This window comes from Furipterus horrens, unplaced genomic scaffold, assembly GCF_987537825.1.
Source record: "Furipterus horrens unplaced genomic scaffold, mFurHor1.1.pri manual_scaffold_7, whole genome shotgun sequence".
Classification (NCBI taxonomy): domain Eukaryota; kingdom Metazoa; phylum Chordata; class Mammalia; order Chiroptera; family Furipteridae; genus Furipterus; species Furipterus horrens.
The window spans coordinates 1,009,164-1,027,682 of record NW_028327177.1 but is presented as its reverse complement, the minus strand read 5'-3'; the positions used below and the strand labels follow the sequence as shown (position 1 = coordinate 1,027,682).

The 18,519-nt window shown below is 63.3% G+C and overlaps 2 protein-coding genes across 2 annotated transcripts; both read left to right on the top strand.

Moving 5' to 3' along the window:
• Window positions 1-207: 207 nt before the first annotated feature.
• Window positions 208-2,072, top strand: LY6K (lymphocyte antigen 6 family member K). Its single transcript, XM_090283108.1, has 3 exons — window positions 208-286; window positions 645-746; window positions 1,804-2,072. The coding sequence occupies exons 1-3, from the start codon at window positions 208-210 to the stop codon at window positions 2,070-2,072; spliced, it is 450 nt and encodes a 149-aa protein (XP_090139234.1).
• Window positions 2,073-11,798: 9,726 nt separating this feature from the next.
• Window positions 11,799-17,996, top strand: LOC150003925 (cytochrome P450 11B1, mitochondrial-like). Its single transcript, XM_090282719.1, has 9 exons — window positions 11,799-12,034; window positions 12,388-12,543; window positions 13,100-13,299; window positions 13,410-13,613; window positions 13,751-13,905; window positions 15,300-15,466; window positions 15,848-15,926; window positions 16,021-16,215; window positions 16,407-17,996. Exons 1-9 carry the CDS (start codon window positions 11,799-11,801, stop codon window positions 16,563-16,565), a joined length of 1,551 nt encoding a protein of 516 aa, XP_090138845.1. The 3' UTR covers window positions 16,566-17,996.
• The last annotated feature ends 523 nt before the right edge of the window (window positions 17,997-18,519 follow it).

Genomic DNA, 18,519 nt, shown 5'->3' with positions numbered 1-18,519 from the left:
CCTGAAGATATGCTCGGGTGAATGAGCTGAATGGAGGGGCCTTGGTAGTGGTGACAAGCCACCCAACGCCTAGCTCGGGTCCAAGGGCGAGGAGCGGGTGGCGGCCCCAGCGCCAGTGGCAGCAGGCTGTGCCCGTGGTGGACACGCATGTGCCAGAGCTGACCAAGTGGCCCTGTTCCTCACATCCAGGGCCAGGCACTGCTGGAAATGACGGTCCTCCTTGCTCTTCTCCTGGTCATGGGCCTGCCGTGGGTGGAAACAAGTGTCACCAGAGTCGGGAGACAGCGTGAGTCCTGCCCTAACACAGACCCAACAGGAAGCAACGGTGCAGGAGTCAGGACGCAGGCCCTGGGGGACCCGGAGTGGGAGAAGGTTCGGTGGGCAGGAAGGGCACGTGGGAGCAGACGCCAAAGCCCCGGGGTCTCTGTTCCTGGAGCCGTGGAATGTGAGGTGCCATGTGCCTGTGAGAGGTGTGAGCGTGCGTGTCTGTCCCTGCAGCGTGTCCGGGTGTGGGTGTGTGAGGGAAGCTAGGAGAGCCAGCACCCGGGCCAGGTGGGCGTGGGGCATGGAAAGATGGGACCCACTGGAGGAGAGGGTGCGAGAGAACCGTCACATTCCACTTTCCCTTTTGTTCTTTCTTTCAGAGCCACTGAGGTGTCATGTTTGCGAGAAAGAAAGTGATTTCGAATGTGTAAACCCAAGAAATTGTTCCACAGATACTACATTTTGTTCTACTGTGGCCATAAGTAAGTGTTCCAGGTAACCCTGGGTCGCAGAAGCAGGTTCACGGGGCACCTTCAGGAATTAGGCTCTGCCTTGTGTTATGCAGCAGAGACAAGCCACACGAAAGTGACCTTTTGCGTTTGAAGAACCAAGTCCTGAGGAGCCAGGAGAGGGAGCCAGCTGGTACGGGACAGGGACAACTTAGGGGCCCACGTCACTGGTCGGTCAGGAGGAAGAACAGAGGAGAGGTTCTGCTCATTCATTTTTAAATGAAAAATCGGGTCTCAGTGATCTCCAGCGCCCGGCTGAGAGCAGCTGTTCCAGGAAACAGACACCGTTAGGCGCGAGGACACGCAGTGTGTTCTGAAAGGGGCACCCAGGCTTCAGGAAGCCTGGGGACAGAGCCCTGTGGGCCACCGCGACTCACCCGAGAACTTCCAGAAGGCCCAGCATGGCCCCTACGCCCCCGCTGTGGCCCGGGAAGCGGGAGTGGGGGTGGTGAGGGCGCTGCATCAGGGCGGAGCGTCACTGTAGCCTCACGAGGACTGGATACATAACATGCAGAGATGGCTGGCACGAGGCAGTAGATGCACTGCCACCCCGGACTGCGCGGCAGGCCAGCACTGAGCTGTGCCCACAGCAGGCTCCCGGCCGCAGCGCTCACACGCAGGCCTGGGAGGCGGCTCACGGAGAGGCCAGCCCTGACCCCAGCAGTGGGCAGGATGGCCAGGGGTCCTTGGCTCCTCGCCTCTGCCCCTGGTCACAGAGGCCTGAGCAACCCTGGGTTTGAGAAGTTGAGGCCCAAGCCGCCTGTCCATTCCCAAACGGAGCCCCCGGCCCAGGTTCCCCGCGCACACGGCCAGGCCAGGCCTGGGGCGTCCGAGGCCACCCTGCACACAAGCCAGAGCCCCTAGAAGCAGCTGTCAACACAAACGTCTGTCCCTCTCCCATGGGGCTTCTGGGTGGAGGACGGGCACCAGAGGGATCAGGGTCGGGCAGATACAGGCGGAAACAACGCTGGTGCCGCCGCTGTCCGTGTACGTGGCTCCCTTCTCTCCGTCTCTCTCTCCTTCCTGCTAGAACTGTCTGCCCGGCACTTGTACGTCTCCAAGCAGTGCGTGAAGTACTGTTCGGTCCAGGACCCGTCGTCAGTAGGGGTCAAGAACCTTGTCCTGGAGAAGCCCGTGCCCTTCATGTACGCGAGCTGCTGCAAGCAGTCGCTGTGCAACACGGACTCCCCGGACCTCAAGGGCTACAGGGAGACCGGGCGAGCCCGCCGGGCGCACGGCGCGGGGCTGCCGCTGCTGCTGCCGCTCGGCTCCGCGTCCCTGGGCCTCCGGCTGTCCTGACCGCCGGCGGCCGAGCTGGGCCTGGGGCATCGCACGCACGAAGTCGACTGCCGCGGGGCTGGCAGCCAGGCTGGCGCAGTAAATTTGTTTTCCTTTGCCTGCCTCGTGGTCTGACCTCGGGGGCCCTGGAATGGGACGCGGGACAAAGCCTCCGGCGCCGGTGCACACCCTCCTGACAGCAGCGAGCTGCCCTGGCGTCTCTCTGAAATGGATCCTTGGACTGTGCCGTCGCCACCCAGGGCGGCACGAAAGGGGGCGGGGCGGGTGGCTGCGCAGGGGGAGGGGCGTCCGGAGGCCCCGCCCCTGGGCGGAGCAACAGCAGAACTGGGTGGGGAGGACACTAAAGCATGAAGGTGGGGACATCAGCCTAGGCCCCCTGTTCTGATGAAGCTCAGTCCCGAGGGGCAGCGTGACGATAACGCCCGGGCGAACAGAAGGCCCGAGGGCGAGGCGACGACAGTAAGAGGGTGACGTCCAGGCTCTGGAAGGAAGAAGCCGCGAGTCCAGGGTTCGGCCGCAGCCCAGGCAGCCGGCGCGACTCGGCGGCGAAGGCGGGTTCAGGGAAGCAGGGCCTCGCGCACACGCCCCGCGGGCGGACGCTGCAGCACAGGCGCCGGGGGCGCGCGAGCGCGAGGCCGTGGGTGTCGCCGCCGGGACGGGCCTCGCGGGCGGCCTGCGGGCAGCGGCCTGGGGCCAGTGGTCCGGCGGCAGGAGCGGCCCGAGGGGCAGGAACGGAACGTCGAGCGCGGAAGGAGCGACTTCGATGTGACGCGCGAGGGACGGACGATGACACCCGCTTCGGGGCCGCCCCGGAGGGGCCCTTCGGCGCCGGGATGCGGCTGCGGCCGCGCGGGGGCTGCCGGGAGCGGACGGCCCTGGGGGCGGGGCCTCCCGCGCGCCGCACCGGCTCCCGTCGTGCTTCGCGCGGCCTCTGGGAAGTTCGTTGGCGGTTCCCGGGCTTCCGTCCGCGGCTCGAGGGACGCAGCGGGTTCCAGCGGTGCGGGCGCTCCGGGAAGTGGCAGCCGGCGGGCGGGGCGGCGGGTCCAGGTGCCCAGGAGGCTGGAGAGGGGCCGAGGGTTCTAGAAGGTGCGGGCGCACCGCCGGGCGGGTGGCCCGCGGGCTCGGACCTCAGCCTCGGGTCGGTGGTGCGCGACGTGGGCGGCGGCCACGAGCAGGGACCGGGTGGTGCCGGCGCAGCGCCTCCGCAGGGGACCCGGGGCCGCTAAGACCACAGACGTGCAGACCCGGCCCCGTACCGCGGTCCTGGGCCGCACCCACGCAACACGCACGCACGCACTCCTCGTCCGGGGCCGCAGCCACGTGGCACCCCCGCCCCGGGCTCCACTCATGCTGCTCCTCCTCCCCGTCGTGGGTGCGCGCAGCCCCGCGCCCTGGTCTCACTCCAGGCTCGGGCTCCTGCAGAAGATGGTGCTCCTCGGCGTCTTGCTGCTGACCGTGGGGCTGTCCCTGGTGGAAACCGAAGAGGCGGCGGAACCTGGAGAAAAGGATGTGATGGCGCGGAAGTGTGAGTACCCCGTGTCACTGCAGGAGGGGCGACCCGGTGAGTGGGGCGGGCAGGGCTGCAGGGGCCTCTCCGTCATCGGAGGCGGGCGGCGGGGGGCTCACAGGCCGGCCTGAGCCGGCGGAGGTGGGCGGCGAGGCCCTCCCCAGAGCAGCAGGCCTCTGGCTGCGCGCAGGGACGTCCGGGAGGGGCCGCCTGGACGGGTGGGGCGCAGCCGCAGAGCCCAGGGCTGCCCTAGAGCCTGTCTCTGGGAACAGGCACCGCTCCTGGGGCACTTGGCTGCTGCGCAGGCGCTGGTCCTGTCCGGACTAGGGGTCACCGAGGGCTGTGCCCGTGCCGGCTCGGACATGCACAGGGGCCGAGGAAGGGTGCGTGGGCAGTGCCCGTGTGAGGGCGCTCAGCCCTGCTCTCCATTCTCGCAGGGACCTATAGCATGAGGTGCCAGGAGTGCACACTCATAAACCACTTCGAGTGTTACAGACTTAAGAGATGTCCCTATGAAACTAGACGCTGCCTGACACTCTCCATTCCTAAGTACCTGCTTGTCTTTCTTACTCTCTGTGGGGCAGTCTCCTGCTGAGCGCTTCCTGGGAACAGAGATGGTCCTGGAGACCGTGTTGCCAGGCTCTAGGCTCAAACTAGGCGAGAGTCCCGTGAGCCACACTTCAAAGTCACATGCTCTGCGAGGCGTGCTGGCAGCAGACACAGCTCCGCAGGGTCCCCAGGGGCTGGGAGCATGGGCGAACCGTAATGCCTTCACCCCTGGCAGGTCCCTGGGCTTGTGTGCAGACAACCCGGTATGGCCGGGGCGGTTCCTCATTGCCCCTTGATTGTGGTCCCTGGAAGGGGCCTCCAGCTAGTCAGGCCCAAGAAGTAGACACACCGGGGATCCCTTAGGATAATGCCCACTACATGGGCAGGCCAGGTGAGGCATCGGGGTCAAGCCTGAACTTTTAAGATGCTTTTGGCTGATGCTCAGAGGCACCTGTACTCTGAGAAAAGAGTCCCTCCCGCCAGGACCCCAGCCTAGAGGACCACACAGCCAGAGCCCTGGATGTCATTAACCCAGCAGGGAGCCTGGTCTGGGCACTCAGGGCCCACCTGCGAGCCTGTGTGTGTGACTTCTTTGTCCCTCCACATGCCAGTCTGTTCAGAGCCCCTGCAAACAACCCTCTGGGGCCTCCGCTCCCCTGTTGGCACCTGCCGACTCGGGATGCAGGCAGGAGCTGAGGACGTGCGCTTTGTTCCCTCAGGGAGCGCCTGCTTTTGTGCAGGTCCCACTCTGTCGACATCCAGCATGCGGCCGGACCAGCCCTGTGGTTCTTACTAGGTCTCAGCAGTGACCCTTCAGCAGTGACCACAGGGAGACTTGCACAGTGACACTTGTTTTTCACTTACCAGCCCTGGGACTTCCAGGGCAGGTGTGGTTGGTACAAAACAGACAGGGGGAAGTTAAGAATCATATAGGAAAGGGTGAAGCCAAAGAACTTATATGCACGACCCATGGACTTGAACTAAGGGATGTGGGATTGTTGGAGGGAAGGGGGTACTGGGAAGAGGGGAGCAAAGGGGAAAGAAATTGGAGCTACTGTAACGACATAACTAATAAAATATACTTAAAAAATAAATAAGTAAATGTAGGGGGTAGACAAGTCTAAAATTTAAATTTCCCGTAGCAGAATCAAAAAGGGTGGCATTAATTAGACCTTATCAAGAAAATAAGAGGCTATTATGAATAGCCTTTCTGGGAGGAGTCTGAGTTCACTGATATACAAAGAATAACTTGGAAAAAAACACAACCTAACCATGCCTGGCCCACAACGAGGTTGGAAAGCTGAAGAGTTCTGAGTCCTTCCTGAAAAACCTACACCCAGAGTTTGCTTCCCGAGCAAATTCTTCACTAGTTTTATGAGAGAAATGAGAGAAATCACCCCCATGTTACACAAACTCTCCCAAATAATAAGCAGGAGAGGTTGCTCCCCAATACATTCAGATGGCAGCTTGCCTCTAACACAGAAGCCCAGCGAAGACATTGGAAGGACAGGAATCACAGATGGTCCTTTCCCATGACAACAGACATGCAAAAGCAGTAGCCTCACCTTAGCCGATAAAATCCTGCTGTGTATAAGCTGCCCCGCCCATGCAGTGCAGGGTCCTGGGTGAGGGGAAAATGAGTGAAATCTGAATCAAGTGTGGAGTTGAAGTCATAGGGTATCAGTATTTGTGTCTCCTTTGGGACAAATGCACCACAGTGATGCAGCAATGAGGGGCAGAAGGGACCGACTCTTTGTGCTGTCTTTGCATCTTTTCTCAAAGCCGGAAACTTCTAAAATAAAAAGTTCATTCGCGCGTGCGTGTGTGCACACATACACACACACAGACCATGAACTGCAACATGGTTTACAACCTGAAATCCACCAGTTCAATTCACCATTTCAACAAAGACACTGGGAAACGCCAGGTAATCATGATCGCAGACGCTGTAAGATATTGATAAAACCCAGTACCCTTTCCCAGTTAGAAGGAAAACTGTAAGGAAATAGAACCAGGAAGGAAACTCCATCTCATGGAAACTATGATAATTCAGTGGCAGTGTCAGGAAACTGTTCCCTGGAGGAGCACATGGGAGCGGTGCCTGCTGTCCCCACGCCCACGGCCCCAGGAGCCGGTTCCTCACTGGCCCCAGGGCCCAAGCCACTCCCCACAGACTACGCGCTTCGGAAAGAACACGTGCGATCAGTGAGGGCCCTGGGTACAAGGGCAGCGTTCAGAACTCAACTTCAGACATCAGTTCTCTACGTACCAACAACAAACAAATTGACAACGAAGTTCACAGAAAAAGATACCAAGTTTAAAGGAACCACATGTCCAGACCTAGGAAGAAATCCAATAGGATGTGTGTGAGGTTTCCACATGGAAGCTGCCGGACATGGCCACAGTTCAGGACTGAGTGGAGGGTGGCACCCGGCTTACGGACTGGGGGACCCAGCGGGGCAGCGACGGCCCTTCTCCCCAAACTCAGCGAGCGCCTCAGGAACATCCCACTGGGAGTCTCAGCAGCGGGGTGGAGTGTGTGCGCGTGCGTCCCACGTTAATCCCAGACATCAAATGTTTATGGAAATATTACGGACTATGAGTGGTGAGGGAACAGAAAGGTAAAGAAACTTTAAAAGAAATCTAAGGAGCTAGGAACAGCTAGGGCCCCTTGTACGCAGAGAGGACCCGGCAGGGCAGCCCACTTGGCGTCGTTCTCCTTGGTGGACACGCACCTTGCAACCGCAGCGCACGGCCAGCAGAAGGGAGCTCTGCTTCAGAACGACCACCCCACGCGGACGGCGTGCCAGGACCCTGTGGGGCCACACACGCAGCAAGGCTGCAGCTCTCTGCAGTGGCACGTGCTGAGGCCGGACACACCCCGCCAGGCCTCTGTGCGCTCCCCTGGGAGGGTCCATGCAGCTGCTGAGGCAGGCACCCCCCCGGCAGGGTGAGAATGCCCAGCCTAGGACCAGCGACACCCTGACTGTTCACCAGCAGTGAACCCCGGGGGGACCGTGCATAGGAGAGCACACGGCTCAGAGGGACAGTGTGCAACTGCGCGCGCCCGCAGGGATGAATTCACCACGCGAGTTCGGGGAAAGAAGCAACGCGAACACAAGGTGGGGTTCCTCCTCATGGAGCTCGCAGACAGGCGGGAGTGCTGCTCAGGCCGGCGGGCGGCCAGGGCTCCTCCGGGTCAGTGTGAGCCGGACGCTGGTCCGCGGCTGGGGGCGCCGGGTGAAGCCCACTGAGCTGCCCACACAGGGTAGTGCACTGCCAGATCAGAGGTTGGACTCTGCCGCAGACACTAAAGGAAAGCAAGTCACTGGAGATCAGTCGGGAGTCACAGCTGGTGTCAGGGAGGGGGCCCCAGAGCCGGAGGGGTGGCTCCGCTGTGCTGCCCAAGGCGGAAGGGCTGGGGTGAGCCCCGTGAGGCCGCAGGGCACGGAGCTCAGCATGTCGCCCTCGGAGGAGGCCTCTGGTGGACCCCAGGTCAGGCAGCACTGGTCGGCCGAGGCACAGAGCAGCCTCACCCAGGGGTCATCACAGTTGTTGTGAGGTCCTGCTTGGGGAGCAGTTTGGCATGGGGTGCCAGGAGGTGGGGACCCCAGGCAGAGGGGCCCAGGTAGGAGGTCTCCTGGGGTGGGGGGCCGGGCCCTCAGCAGGAAACCAGCTGGAGACACACTGAGAGGGTCTGCATGGACGGTCTGGATGGTTTGGGGCAGAAGCAAAACATGGTTCCGGGTTTCTGTCTTATTTCTGCAGCCCTGGAGCTGTGGACAAACGAGGAACAGGGCAGGAGGTCACAGTAGTGTAGCTGTGTGACAAGGTCCCACGGGTGATTCAGGGAGGGCCAGAGCAGAGATGGCGGCGGAGAGAGCGCCTCCCGCACAAGCCGCTCATGGAGGAACCCGACCCTCTGGAGCACTGGGGTGTCCTTTCTCAGTCACCCATGGGGATGTCGTGTGTGGCCATGAGGCTGGTTGCGTGACAGTGAACATGGGCGTGCTCTGACGCCTGCAGGCAGAAGCGTGAGAGCAGTGACCTCCGTCCCACTCTGTTTCAGGTCTGAACTCTCGCCAGCTCCTCGTTTACAAGAACTGTACAGACAACTGCACGTTCCTGTACCAGTCCATGGTGCCGCCGCCGGCCCCCAAAATCCTGAGGACAAACAGTTTCTACTGGGTTTACTGCTGTGGCAGTTTGAACTGCAATGACGGAGGGCCGGCCAACTTTGAGCGGGACCTCTTAGTCGACGAACCGATTGAGGAGGAGATAGAAGGGGCAGTGTGCTTGGGGGGCTGGGGGTTCCTCCTGAACTTGGCCTCCATCCTGCTCAGCAGGACACTGACATGAGAAGCCCTCCTGTTAGGGACAGGGCTCCCACATGTCCCCCCACTCCCCAGAGCAAATTCACTCCCCTTCGCTGTCTCGTGAACCGGAGACACTAACCACAGGCCCCTGTTGACAAGTCGCCCATTGACGACTTATTTCAAGGGAGAAATAAAGACCATTAATATTTGGGTGCTGCATCCTCAGAGATTTCTTGTGACCAGGTGCGCTCTTTCTTGTCGGGCTGACTTCGGGGAGGTAACGCCCTCACGGTCCCCTGTTGTCACAATGGCAGGAATTCCTTCTGAAGTGTGGGTGCTGTCCACTGGACGTAGGGACCGCGTCTCCATCCTCTTTCCCACCCTTCCATCGGCGGCCCCCGAGGTGGCTTCCACCTCTCGGCGATGGCGAACCGCACCACACCGGCCGTGGGGGTGCAGGCACTTCTTCCGTATCCTTGTTCGTGTCCTTGGCTAAAGGCCCAGAGGCGGGATTTCTAGATCCCACAGTCATTCTGCTGTAAGTAATTATTTAAAGTTTTATGTATTTTAAGAGAGAGAGGAAGGGAAGGAGAAAGAGGGAGAGAAACATCAGTGTGTGGTTGCCTTTTGCATGTCCCGAACCGGGCACCTGGCTCGCGACCCGGGCACACGCCCTGGCTGGGATTGAGCCGCGACCCTTTGCTTCACAGCGGAGCTCAGTCCACTGAGCCGCACCAGCCAGGGCTGTTCTAAGTTTCTGAGGACCCTCCATACTGTTTTCTGCAGCAGCTGCACCGACTTACATCCCCCCCAGCAGTGCACAGGGCTCCCCTTCCCCCGCGCCCTTCTATTTCTAGGCTAACACATCGGAAGTACAAGGTATGGAGAGGCTGGAAGTCACGGGATTGAAAAATGGATCTCAGGTGCTGGAACGCGCTTTCCTTCCGACCTGCCCGCAGGTGCCGCTGGGCGCCCTGGCTCAGCGCGGGAGCGGCGGGGCGGCGTCGGACCCCGCTTGGCCTGCCGTGCGTGGCCTGGCTGGCTTCCCGACGTGCGGACACCGGAGCGCGAGCTCCGTGTGGGCAGCAGCTGTGCGTCTGCCTGGAGCCCGCCGCGTCGCCCTGCCTGGCCGCCGGCCGGAAGCTCCTTGTCTTCACAGCACTGACCGGGCGGCCAGGCTGCGTCTGCAGCCCTAGGCGGGTCAGCGGACTGTGCCCCAGCACCCAGGGGAGCAGGGAGGTGCTGCTCTGGGACCCGACCCTGGGTTCCCAGGAGGCCACACTGCTCAGCCCTTTTGCAGAGACGGGGAGGAGGCCAGGATGTCCCTTGACTGGCTCCCTCTCTCTGACAGTGGACCTTGGGAACATCCACCGCATGCAGGTCCCCTTGCCTGGCCCTGTGCCGCCTCTGACCTGTGTTCCCCACACGGCAGGGGCCCGCCCTCCCCGGGGCTGCGGCTTCCCTCTTGGGCCCCGTTCAGCTCCCTGGGAGGACGGGCTGGGCCTGGCTTGCAGCTCCGTGTTAGGAGACACCCAGGCTCCACTGGACACGGGACCTCCTGCCCAGGAGGCCCCAGAGGTCTGGGCCAGGCGGGCGGCACAGCGAGGACGAAGGGTAGCAGTGCGAGCCCCGTCCGTGTCCCCAGTGACCAGGCGTTGTGAGGAGGCGCTGCTGGGGCCTGACCCTTGCTTGGAGGCTGGGCTCTGGGCCCCGGTGCAGGCTCCCCTGTGTCACAGCCCCTCTGAGCAGGGGAGACCGGCTTCCGGGCCCTGCTCCTTTGGGGCTCACTGTGTGGGGACACTGAAAGGTGGCCCATGTCTCCATCCCCAAGCCCCGAGGACAGGTGTCGGGGGCGGGCACACGGGCCCGGCAGGCAGCAGGAGAGCATCTGGCCAGGCCCGGGACCCCAGACCTGGTCCACACCGCACACAGGGTCCGGCTTTGCCCCGGCCGGTGTCCCTGCCCAAGGACAGCTGTGACAGCACCAGGACTGTCTGAAGGGGCCTTGGTGGGGTGTGACTCATCGCCCTGGCCGAACAGTCCCCAGGGAAGGCTCAGGTCGAGGCCGCCCTGCTGAATCCCGCACCCCCCTCCATCCTGCCCACAGAGCCTTCCCCTCATGGGGTCAGACTGGCAGGCGGGCAGGCGACCTTGGGAGGTCACAGAGCCCCTGGGCCTCAGTCTCCTTGCCTGAAAATGGGAACGAGGACAGTGAGAGTCCCCTCTTGGGGACTTTGCCAGGTGTTGGTGGGAGGCCATGGGACCCCAGACCCAGTCCACCCGCCCAGGGTCGGCTCCTCTGTGTGCCTGCAGGGTCGTCCTGGGCAACAGGCAGCCCATGGCCGCAGCCCCACTCAGCCTTCCTCCTCCCCCGCCCCAGGCTCTGGGTCTGCGCCCTGAGAGCCCGCTCAGGACCAGCAAGGAGAGCGAGGGCACCTGGCGCAGGCCTGCGGGACAGACACGGACCAGGACGGGCTTCGTCTCTCATCTTTCGGCCTTGGAGTGACCCACATCTCCGCGCGTTTACTGCCAGACCAGACAGACAGGCAGGTCCCTGTCAGCCCACCCCCATTCTGCCTTCAGACTTCCCTAAGAGCGCGCAGGGGACTGAAGGCCTCCCTGGGAGGGACCCTGGCTCGCTTTTGTCTCCAAGCCCTGCTGCCAGCATGAGGCCTGGGAGAGTCAACAGAACCCATGCAGGGCCCTGGCTGGTGTGGCTCAGTGGATTGAGCACTGGCCAGTGGACCAAAGGGTCGCCAATTCGATTCCCAGTCAGGGCACCTGCCTGGGTTGTGAGCCAGGTCCCCAGTTGGGTGCATGTGAGAGGCAGCCACACAGTGATTCTTCTCTCTCTCTCTTTCTCCCTCCCTCCCCTTCTCTCTAAAGGTAAATAAACAAAATGTTTTACAAAATCCCCACACAGGTAGACGGGGGCACAGAGGAGTGCGTGCCCGCCCACTCTTTCCTGCCCTGGGCCTCGTGGAAAGGAGATTAAAATATCCAAGGCCCCGTCTCATCTCTTGATAAGATAAGGGGCTCATCCATCTTGCTCCCTTCACACAGCGGGGAGAACGCTCCATCCCGGCCCCATCAAGCCCCCAGTGCCGACCCTGCACCTGCCCTGGTCACCCATCCAGCCCACAGCAGGCCTGTGGGGTTGTGGGTGAGGCCCCCTTTCCTCCCTTTCCTGTTCTTCCGGCTGGACGCCTCCAGCCCTGACCCCTGCAGCCCTGACCCCTTCCCCGGGCAGCCTGGCCTGGTCCAGGGACACTTTCTTCCATGACGTTATCAGCCGGCCAGGCGGGCCTCCTGCGAGATAAAAGGGTCCGGCTGAGGGGGTGGAGGGAGCCTGGCATGGCGTTCCGGGCCTGTGCAGGGGCGTGGATGGCAGGGCCCCCGCTGTTCCTGCGCCGGGCACACGCACTGGCCGCCAGCGCCACTGCAGCTTCCAAGGCGGCGCTGCCCTTCGAAGCCATCCCCCGGTGTCCCGGCAACAAGTGGCTGCGGGTGCTGCAGGTCTGGAGGGCGGGCTCCGAGGACCTGCACCTGCAGATGCAACAGACCTTCCAGGAGCTGGGGCCCATTTTCAGGTGAAGACCCGCCTGCCCGCCTCGCTGACACACTATCCCTTTGTTTCCACGGGCTGCTGCGTCCCTGCCCAGTGCCCTGCACCGCCACGCGGCAGCCGCACCCTCGGAAGGGGGTGGGGTCTATCCGTGGCCCCGACAACAGGCCCCTGGGCTCGGAGCACCAGGTCAGGACGCTCTGGAGCACGGCGCGCTCACTGCCGGCGGGCGGGTCACAGGGGCGAGAGTGGGGGCTCCAGTCAGGCCTCGGGAGCCGGAGATGGTCAGGGAGGCCCACAGGAGACTGTCTGAGTCCTGTCTGCCAGTGGGCCCGGGTAGGGCACGGCCCACGGCACGGCTCTGACTTCATCCCGCAGGTATGACGTGGGAGGGAAGCACATGGTGTGTGTGATGCTGCCTGAGGACGTGGAGAAGCTGAAGCAGACGGAGGGCCCTCAGCCCCATCGCATGGTCCTGGAGCCCTGGCTGGCACACCGACAGCTTCGTGGGCACAAATACGGCGTGTTCTTGCTGTGAGGGCCAGTCTGGGTGAGGAGGGAGGGCGGGAGCGCGCAGCCTGGGTGCAGAAATGAGGCAAGAAGGGGATGACCCACAGCAGGCCTGCCCGGGGCCCACGTGGGTGAGTGGGGGGAGCCTGGCCTCAGGGCTGTGCCAGGTGGCAGGACACGGCTGTCCTCGGGTGTGAGAGGCCATGTGGGGTGCTCTGGCAGCCGTCTGGAGAAGGAGGGTCGCTGGCCAGGCCCACGTCAGCGAGGGCTGGAGCCCTCCACACGGGCTCGTGGGTCCTGCGTGGGAGGAGCTCTGCTCAGGGGGCAGAGTCCTGGATCTCCGGAGAGGACAGCGGCAGGTGCCAGCCCCTCTGCTCAGAAGCTGAGCCCTAGGCGGGGGCCTGCGTGCGTGTGTGTGTGTGTGTCTGGGAGACTGTCTGCTGGTGTGGATATGCCTGTGCCTCTGTTGTGAGCACACATGTGAAGATGTATGTTTTCCCGTGTTGGTGTGATAGCATGTGCTTATGGATGTGAGCTTGCTACTGACTTGGGGTGCCCTGAAGCTCACTCTGCTTTACAGAAACGGGCCTGCATGGCGCTCGGACCGACAGCGGCTGAACCCAGATGTGATGTCGCCACAGGCCGTCCAGAAGTACATCCCCATGGTGGACAGGGTGGCAAGGGACTTCTCCAAGGCCCTCATGGCCAGGGTGCTGCAGAACGCCCGGGGGACTCTGACCGTGGACATCCAGCCCAGCATCTTCTACTACACCTTAGAAGGTGCGGGGCCCAGGGGCAGCACGGGGCCCAGGACGGGGAGCAGGGGGCTGGCAGGAGGGAGCTCTGGGCCCCGGGCCGCCTCGCGCTCAGCAGCCCCGTCGTCCCCGCAGCCAGCAACTTGGTTCTGTTCGGAGAGCGGCTGGGCCTCCTCAGTCAGAGCCCGAGCGCAGCCAGCCTGGACTTCATCCGCGCCCTGCAGGCCATGCTCCAGTCCACCATGCGGCTCATGTTCATGCCCAGGAGCCTGTCCCGCTGGACGAGCGCTGCTGTGTGGAAGCAGCACTTTGAGGCCTGGGACTACATCTTCCAGTATGGTGAGGGCTGGGAGAGGCCAGGCTTCCTCTCGGTCCCTCTGAGGGTGGGTGCTGAGGCGGGGCTGGGCAGGAGAGGGAGGCGTGGCTGGGCGCTGGCTCCCAGCCCCAGGCCCAGGGCCCTGTCTCTGTGCCCACAGCCAATGATTCCATCCAGAAAATCTACCAGGAGCTGGCCCTCGGCCGCCCACAGCACTACAGCGGCGTCGTGGCGGAGCTGCTGCTGCACGCGGACATGACCCTCAGCGCCATCCAGGCCAGCTCCATCGACCTCACTGCTGGGAGCGTGGACACGGTCAGGCCGGCGCCAGCCCTGCCCCGAACACGGGGCCCGCGTGACCCCAGACCTCGTCCTCCCGGGCCAGGGACCTCCTGCTTGCCCCTCCCAGTCCGTGCTGCCAAGACGTCCAGTCTTGGACCTCAGCCCCTGACCCGCGGGAGGCTCCGAGGGGAGGGCGCGTGGGAGCGAGCAGGAAGGGGAGGTTTGCGGTTCTGGGTGGGAACCGTGGTCCAGGAAGCCTGCAGAGGGACGAGGCCCAGGACACGCGGCATGGGCCCCATGCAGACCATCAGGGCCCTAGCAAAACGAGGGACAGCCAACACCCCGCTGCACAGGGGACCCTGCCTGGTGGCAGAATCCATTTGGCTTTCCTTAAAGATCCTGTGGAGGGGACAAGCTGGTGACGGGAAGGGCAGTGCAGGGCTCCAGTGTGTGTAGGTCAGAGCAGATGGCGACACAGCAGACGGCAGGCCCCAGGGGGCAGCCTGCAGCCTGAGCTTCTTGCCTCTGGGCCCAGCCTCCCCCACCAGCACCTCAAGGCTGCTCTGGGCACCTGGCCCCTGAGATGCTAAGGCACAGAAAGGTGCTGAGAAGCTGCCTGAGCAGAGGTGGATTCTGTCATGAGGCGAGAGAGCCCAGGGGAGGGCAGGTGCCTCAAGGGACAGCTGTAGGCAGGCTTCCTGGTGTCAGGGACTTCCAGCTGAATGTGGAAGGACCACACAGAAGTTAAACAGGAGTGAGGAAGAGGCACAGAGGGCAGTGGTCCCGGGCGCACGAGCAGACAGCAAGGGAAGGCGGTGAGGCTGAGCAGGGGGCAGGTAAGGGCAGGGAGGTCAGGACCCTAACAGGCAGGGCTTCGGGCACCAGGCACAAGGCTGGAGGAAGCCAGTGCAGGGAGCGTCAGAGTCAGGCTCCTGATGCCTGAGGGACCTCCTGCGTCCCAGGGCCCAGCACACAGGGAGATGCCAGGGCGCATTGCCATGGGGCTGAGGTTGAGGAGATCATCAGTTTCCCCAGATCTCAGGCTGGGTTGGGGGATGCCTGTCCCTGCACATGGAAATGACCAGGGGGTGGGGGAGGAACTTGTTGGGGGCCTGGGTGGCTGCAGATGCCCAGGAGACATAATGCATTGGGAGCAAATAGACCTGGGCTCCAGACCCCACCCAAGTGGATGGCAAGGGTGAGCCCCCCTGGAGCCTAGAGGAGGGTGAGAACAGTCTGTGTCTTTCCTGAGATTGGGGTCACCTGTGAGGGTCTCGGGAAAGTAGAGAAGGTGGGTTTTAGGACGTTAAAATCTCAGCTCCCGGGGCTCTGTCCTGCTCTGAGCATGCCCATCACCCTGGGAGGAGGCCCTGGGGCTGGGGCGCTGGGCCGTGCCCAGGTCTGAGCTGCACCCACGGCTCCTGCAGACAGCGTACCCCTTGCTGATGACCTTCTTCGAGCTGGCGCGGAACCCCGAGGTGCAGGAGGCCCTGCGTGAGGAGAGCCTGCAGGCAGAGGCCACGATCTCTGAAAACCCCCAGAAGGCACCCTCGGAGCTGCCCCTGCTGCGGGCCGCCCTCAAGGAGACCCTGAGGTAGGTGGGGCTCCCTGGGCTGCCCCGCCCCTCTGGACCACAGGCTGGAGAGAAGCACCCACCAGACACAGATCCTGGGGCTCTAGGGAGCTTGGCCCAGAGATGCACCCCCTGCACCTCCTCTCCCTCTCCCGAAGGAAACAGGGCGCCCTGTCCTCTGGGACCCAACTCCAGCCTCCTGGGCGCCTGCCCTCCCTAGCCAGCGGGCTGCTCAGGCTGAGGGAGCTAGCTGAGCTCGGAGGTGCAGGGGCGCAGCTTCCCAGGGACAAAGGGACTGTGCGTGGGGGGGGGGGGGGCGCGGCCCGCGGCTGCTGTGCTGGGAACTGGGCAGGTGAGGGGCTTGCCCCAGCTGAGGACCCTGATGGCTGCCCCTGTGCACAGGCTGTACCCCGTGGGTATCACTGTGGAGCGGCAGGTGAGCTCGGACTTAGTCCTGCAGAACTACCACATCCCTGCTGGGGTGAGTGAGCCTCCCACTTCCGGAGACACCAAGCCCGGCGGCCCCTGGCCTCGCGCCAGCTCACCCTGCCCCGCGCACCCCGCTCCCCCCGCAGACTCTGGTCCTCGTGCAACTCTACAGCCTGGGGCGAAACCCCTCCGTGTTCCCGAGGCCCGAGCTCTATGATCCCCAGCGCTGGCTCAACAGGGGCCCCAGCACCAGACTCCCCCACTTGGCCTTTGGCTTTGGCCCGCGACAGTGCCTGGGGCGGCGCGTGGCCGAAACCGAGATGTTGCTTCTGCTGCACCACGTGAGCGGCCGGGGCGGGGGGGGGGGGGGGGGGGGGCCCGCAACGGGGGAGGGGCGGGGCTGAGGGCGGGGCAACGGGGGAGGGCGGGGAGGGGGCGGGGCGACTGGGCGGCCTGGCAGGCGGCAGAGGCAGCGCCAGGACCACGGATGGGGCTGACCCGTTGGCCGGGTGGAACCGCGCTTCTGTCCTAGGTGCTGAAACACTTCCAGGTGGACACGCTGACGCATGAGGATATAAAGATGGTCTACCGGTTCGTGCTGATGCCTTCCACCATCCCGCTGCTTACCTTCCGGGCCGTCAACCAGTCACATCACCGCGCCGGCCACGCCGCCAGCCCCGCCTCTGCCTGATCCCAGGCCACCCCTGCTTCTCCCCTGGGCCCTGCTTCCTGAGCCTCACCAGTGTCGAGCCAGCACCTCGCACAAATAGGACAGCCCAGGCCTCTGAGGTCAAGCCGCGCCAGGCGGTACTGCAAGGCCAGGGCAGAGCTGGGGATAAGTCTCAGCTGCAGGTCCTGGTTACGTTCCCAGTCCCACCAGCACCTTCTCCTACAAGGGACACCATCTGAGGGCCTTGACCCCCCCAGCACCCCAGCACTGGCTCCCAGCTCCTCATGTGTCACCCCAGGGGAGCTCTGACCGCGTCCCTTGCCTCCCTGTCCAGTCTCATGCACCCTCTGTACTCGACTCTCCCCCATGCAAGACCTGACCGCATGGGCCCCTGTCCTGCTTGTTGACTTTTCGAGGGCTGCGCTTCCTGTGTGCAATGCTCTTACCTAGAATTGACCTTCATGCTGGGTTGCCATCTGCACACCTGCGTGCTCTGCCCGCCCATGCGGCTCCTCCTGGCACCGCCAGGCCTCTGTGACGGCGGCTGCGCCTCCCAGCCAAGGGCCTGGAGAGGCTGGCCACGAGTGCCACTCGCTGGGAGAAGGGCCACCAAGAAGCCGACTTGGACACCGGGGCCAGTGAGACCACCTGAAAGCAGGAAGGGTGCTGAGACCCCCATGGCCAGCACCAGGGTGACCACAGAGGAGTCTCCAGAAGGAGGGGGTGGGCCCCCTCGGCCGAGCACAGCCACATGTCCCCTTAATAAAGCCATCTGTCTGAAGTGCTGGGTCCTCTTCACACTGAGCCTCAGGGTAGGGGCCACCCTGACCTCGTGGGTGGAAGAGGCTTTGAACAGCTGGGAGCCAGATGGAGTCTCCTAAATGGCAGGAAGGAGCCACTGTCCCACACCAGCTAGGGCCAGGTGACACCCTGCACATAAAAGGGTCCTGGAAGCAAGGCTGGGGCGTGGTTGCTGCACTCCCCCTCCCCGCCCCCAAGTCACCTGGTGAGCACCAGGCAGGCCCTGAGGCCACGCCCAGGTGGCACAGGATGAGGCCCACGCTTCTGGCCAGCACCAGGTAGCCCGAGGGCGTCCTGCTCAGTCCCCTGGTGAGCAAGCCCACAGGCACCTCCATGTTCTGCTCCTGCCTCAGCGAGGAGGCCTGCGGCCTGGCATGCCGTCCACCTGCCCTGCTCAGGCACAGCAGCAGGGACTCCGGACATCCCCGGGAGGAGAGCGGAGGTTCCAGACCCAGGTCACCCAGGCACAGGCTGGTGCCCTGGATCCCCACGTGGGCCTCCGCTTGCCACAGGGGACTCCGTGTACAGTAAGTCCTGTCTCACCTGTGAGGACGCCACGCGATGGGCGTTTGGAATACTCCCGGGCCCCAGCCTCCATGGGCACTCCAGAATGAGAATTTCTTCTCCCGCCTCCCCAAAGCCCCTTCGTTACCTGCGGCCCGGCTCTGGTGAGCAGGCGACACATGACGGCAGCAATGGAATGACAATAAAATAGCGTTGCCCTGCAGTGGACGTGTGTCATTCTGCAAAGCCTGGCACACATGTTCACTGGGCGCCTGCGGCAACCCTGAGTGGCAAGCACTTCACAGATGAGGAAGCCGAGGCTGAGAGAGTTCAGGGAGCTGCCCAGAGCCTCAGGCTCGTTCATGGCACCACTGGGCCCAGGGACCAGTCCCGGCCCCACTGCTGCCCCACCCCCCTCCCCGAAAAGGACTTTGCTTGGGAGTGAGCACATGCGTTTCAGACATGACGTCCACTTCAGAGCATCTCTGGATGCTTTTAAAGATCATCCCTTGGGTCTCTGTGGCCCTCTGTTACAGTTAAAGCCTACAAAGGAGCCCCTTTTTATTGATTTCTGCTTGTGCCTTCCTGTGCCTCTGGACTGTGAGCACCCATTTAGCTCCTAAAAAGTCCTCCAGCCCCTCTGAACTGTCTCCTTCCATAGTCAGGGCTC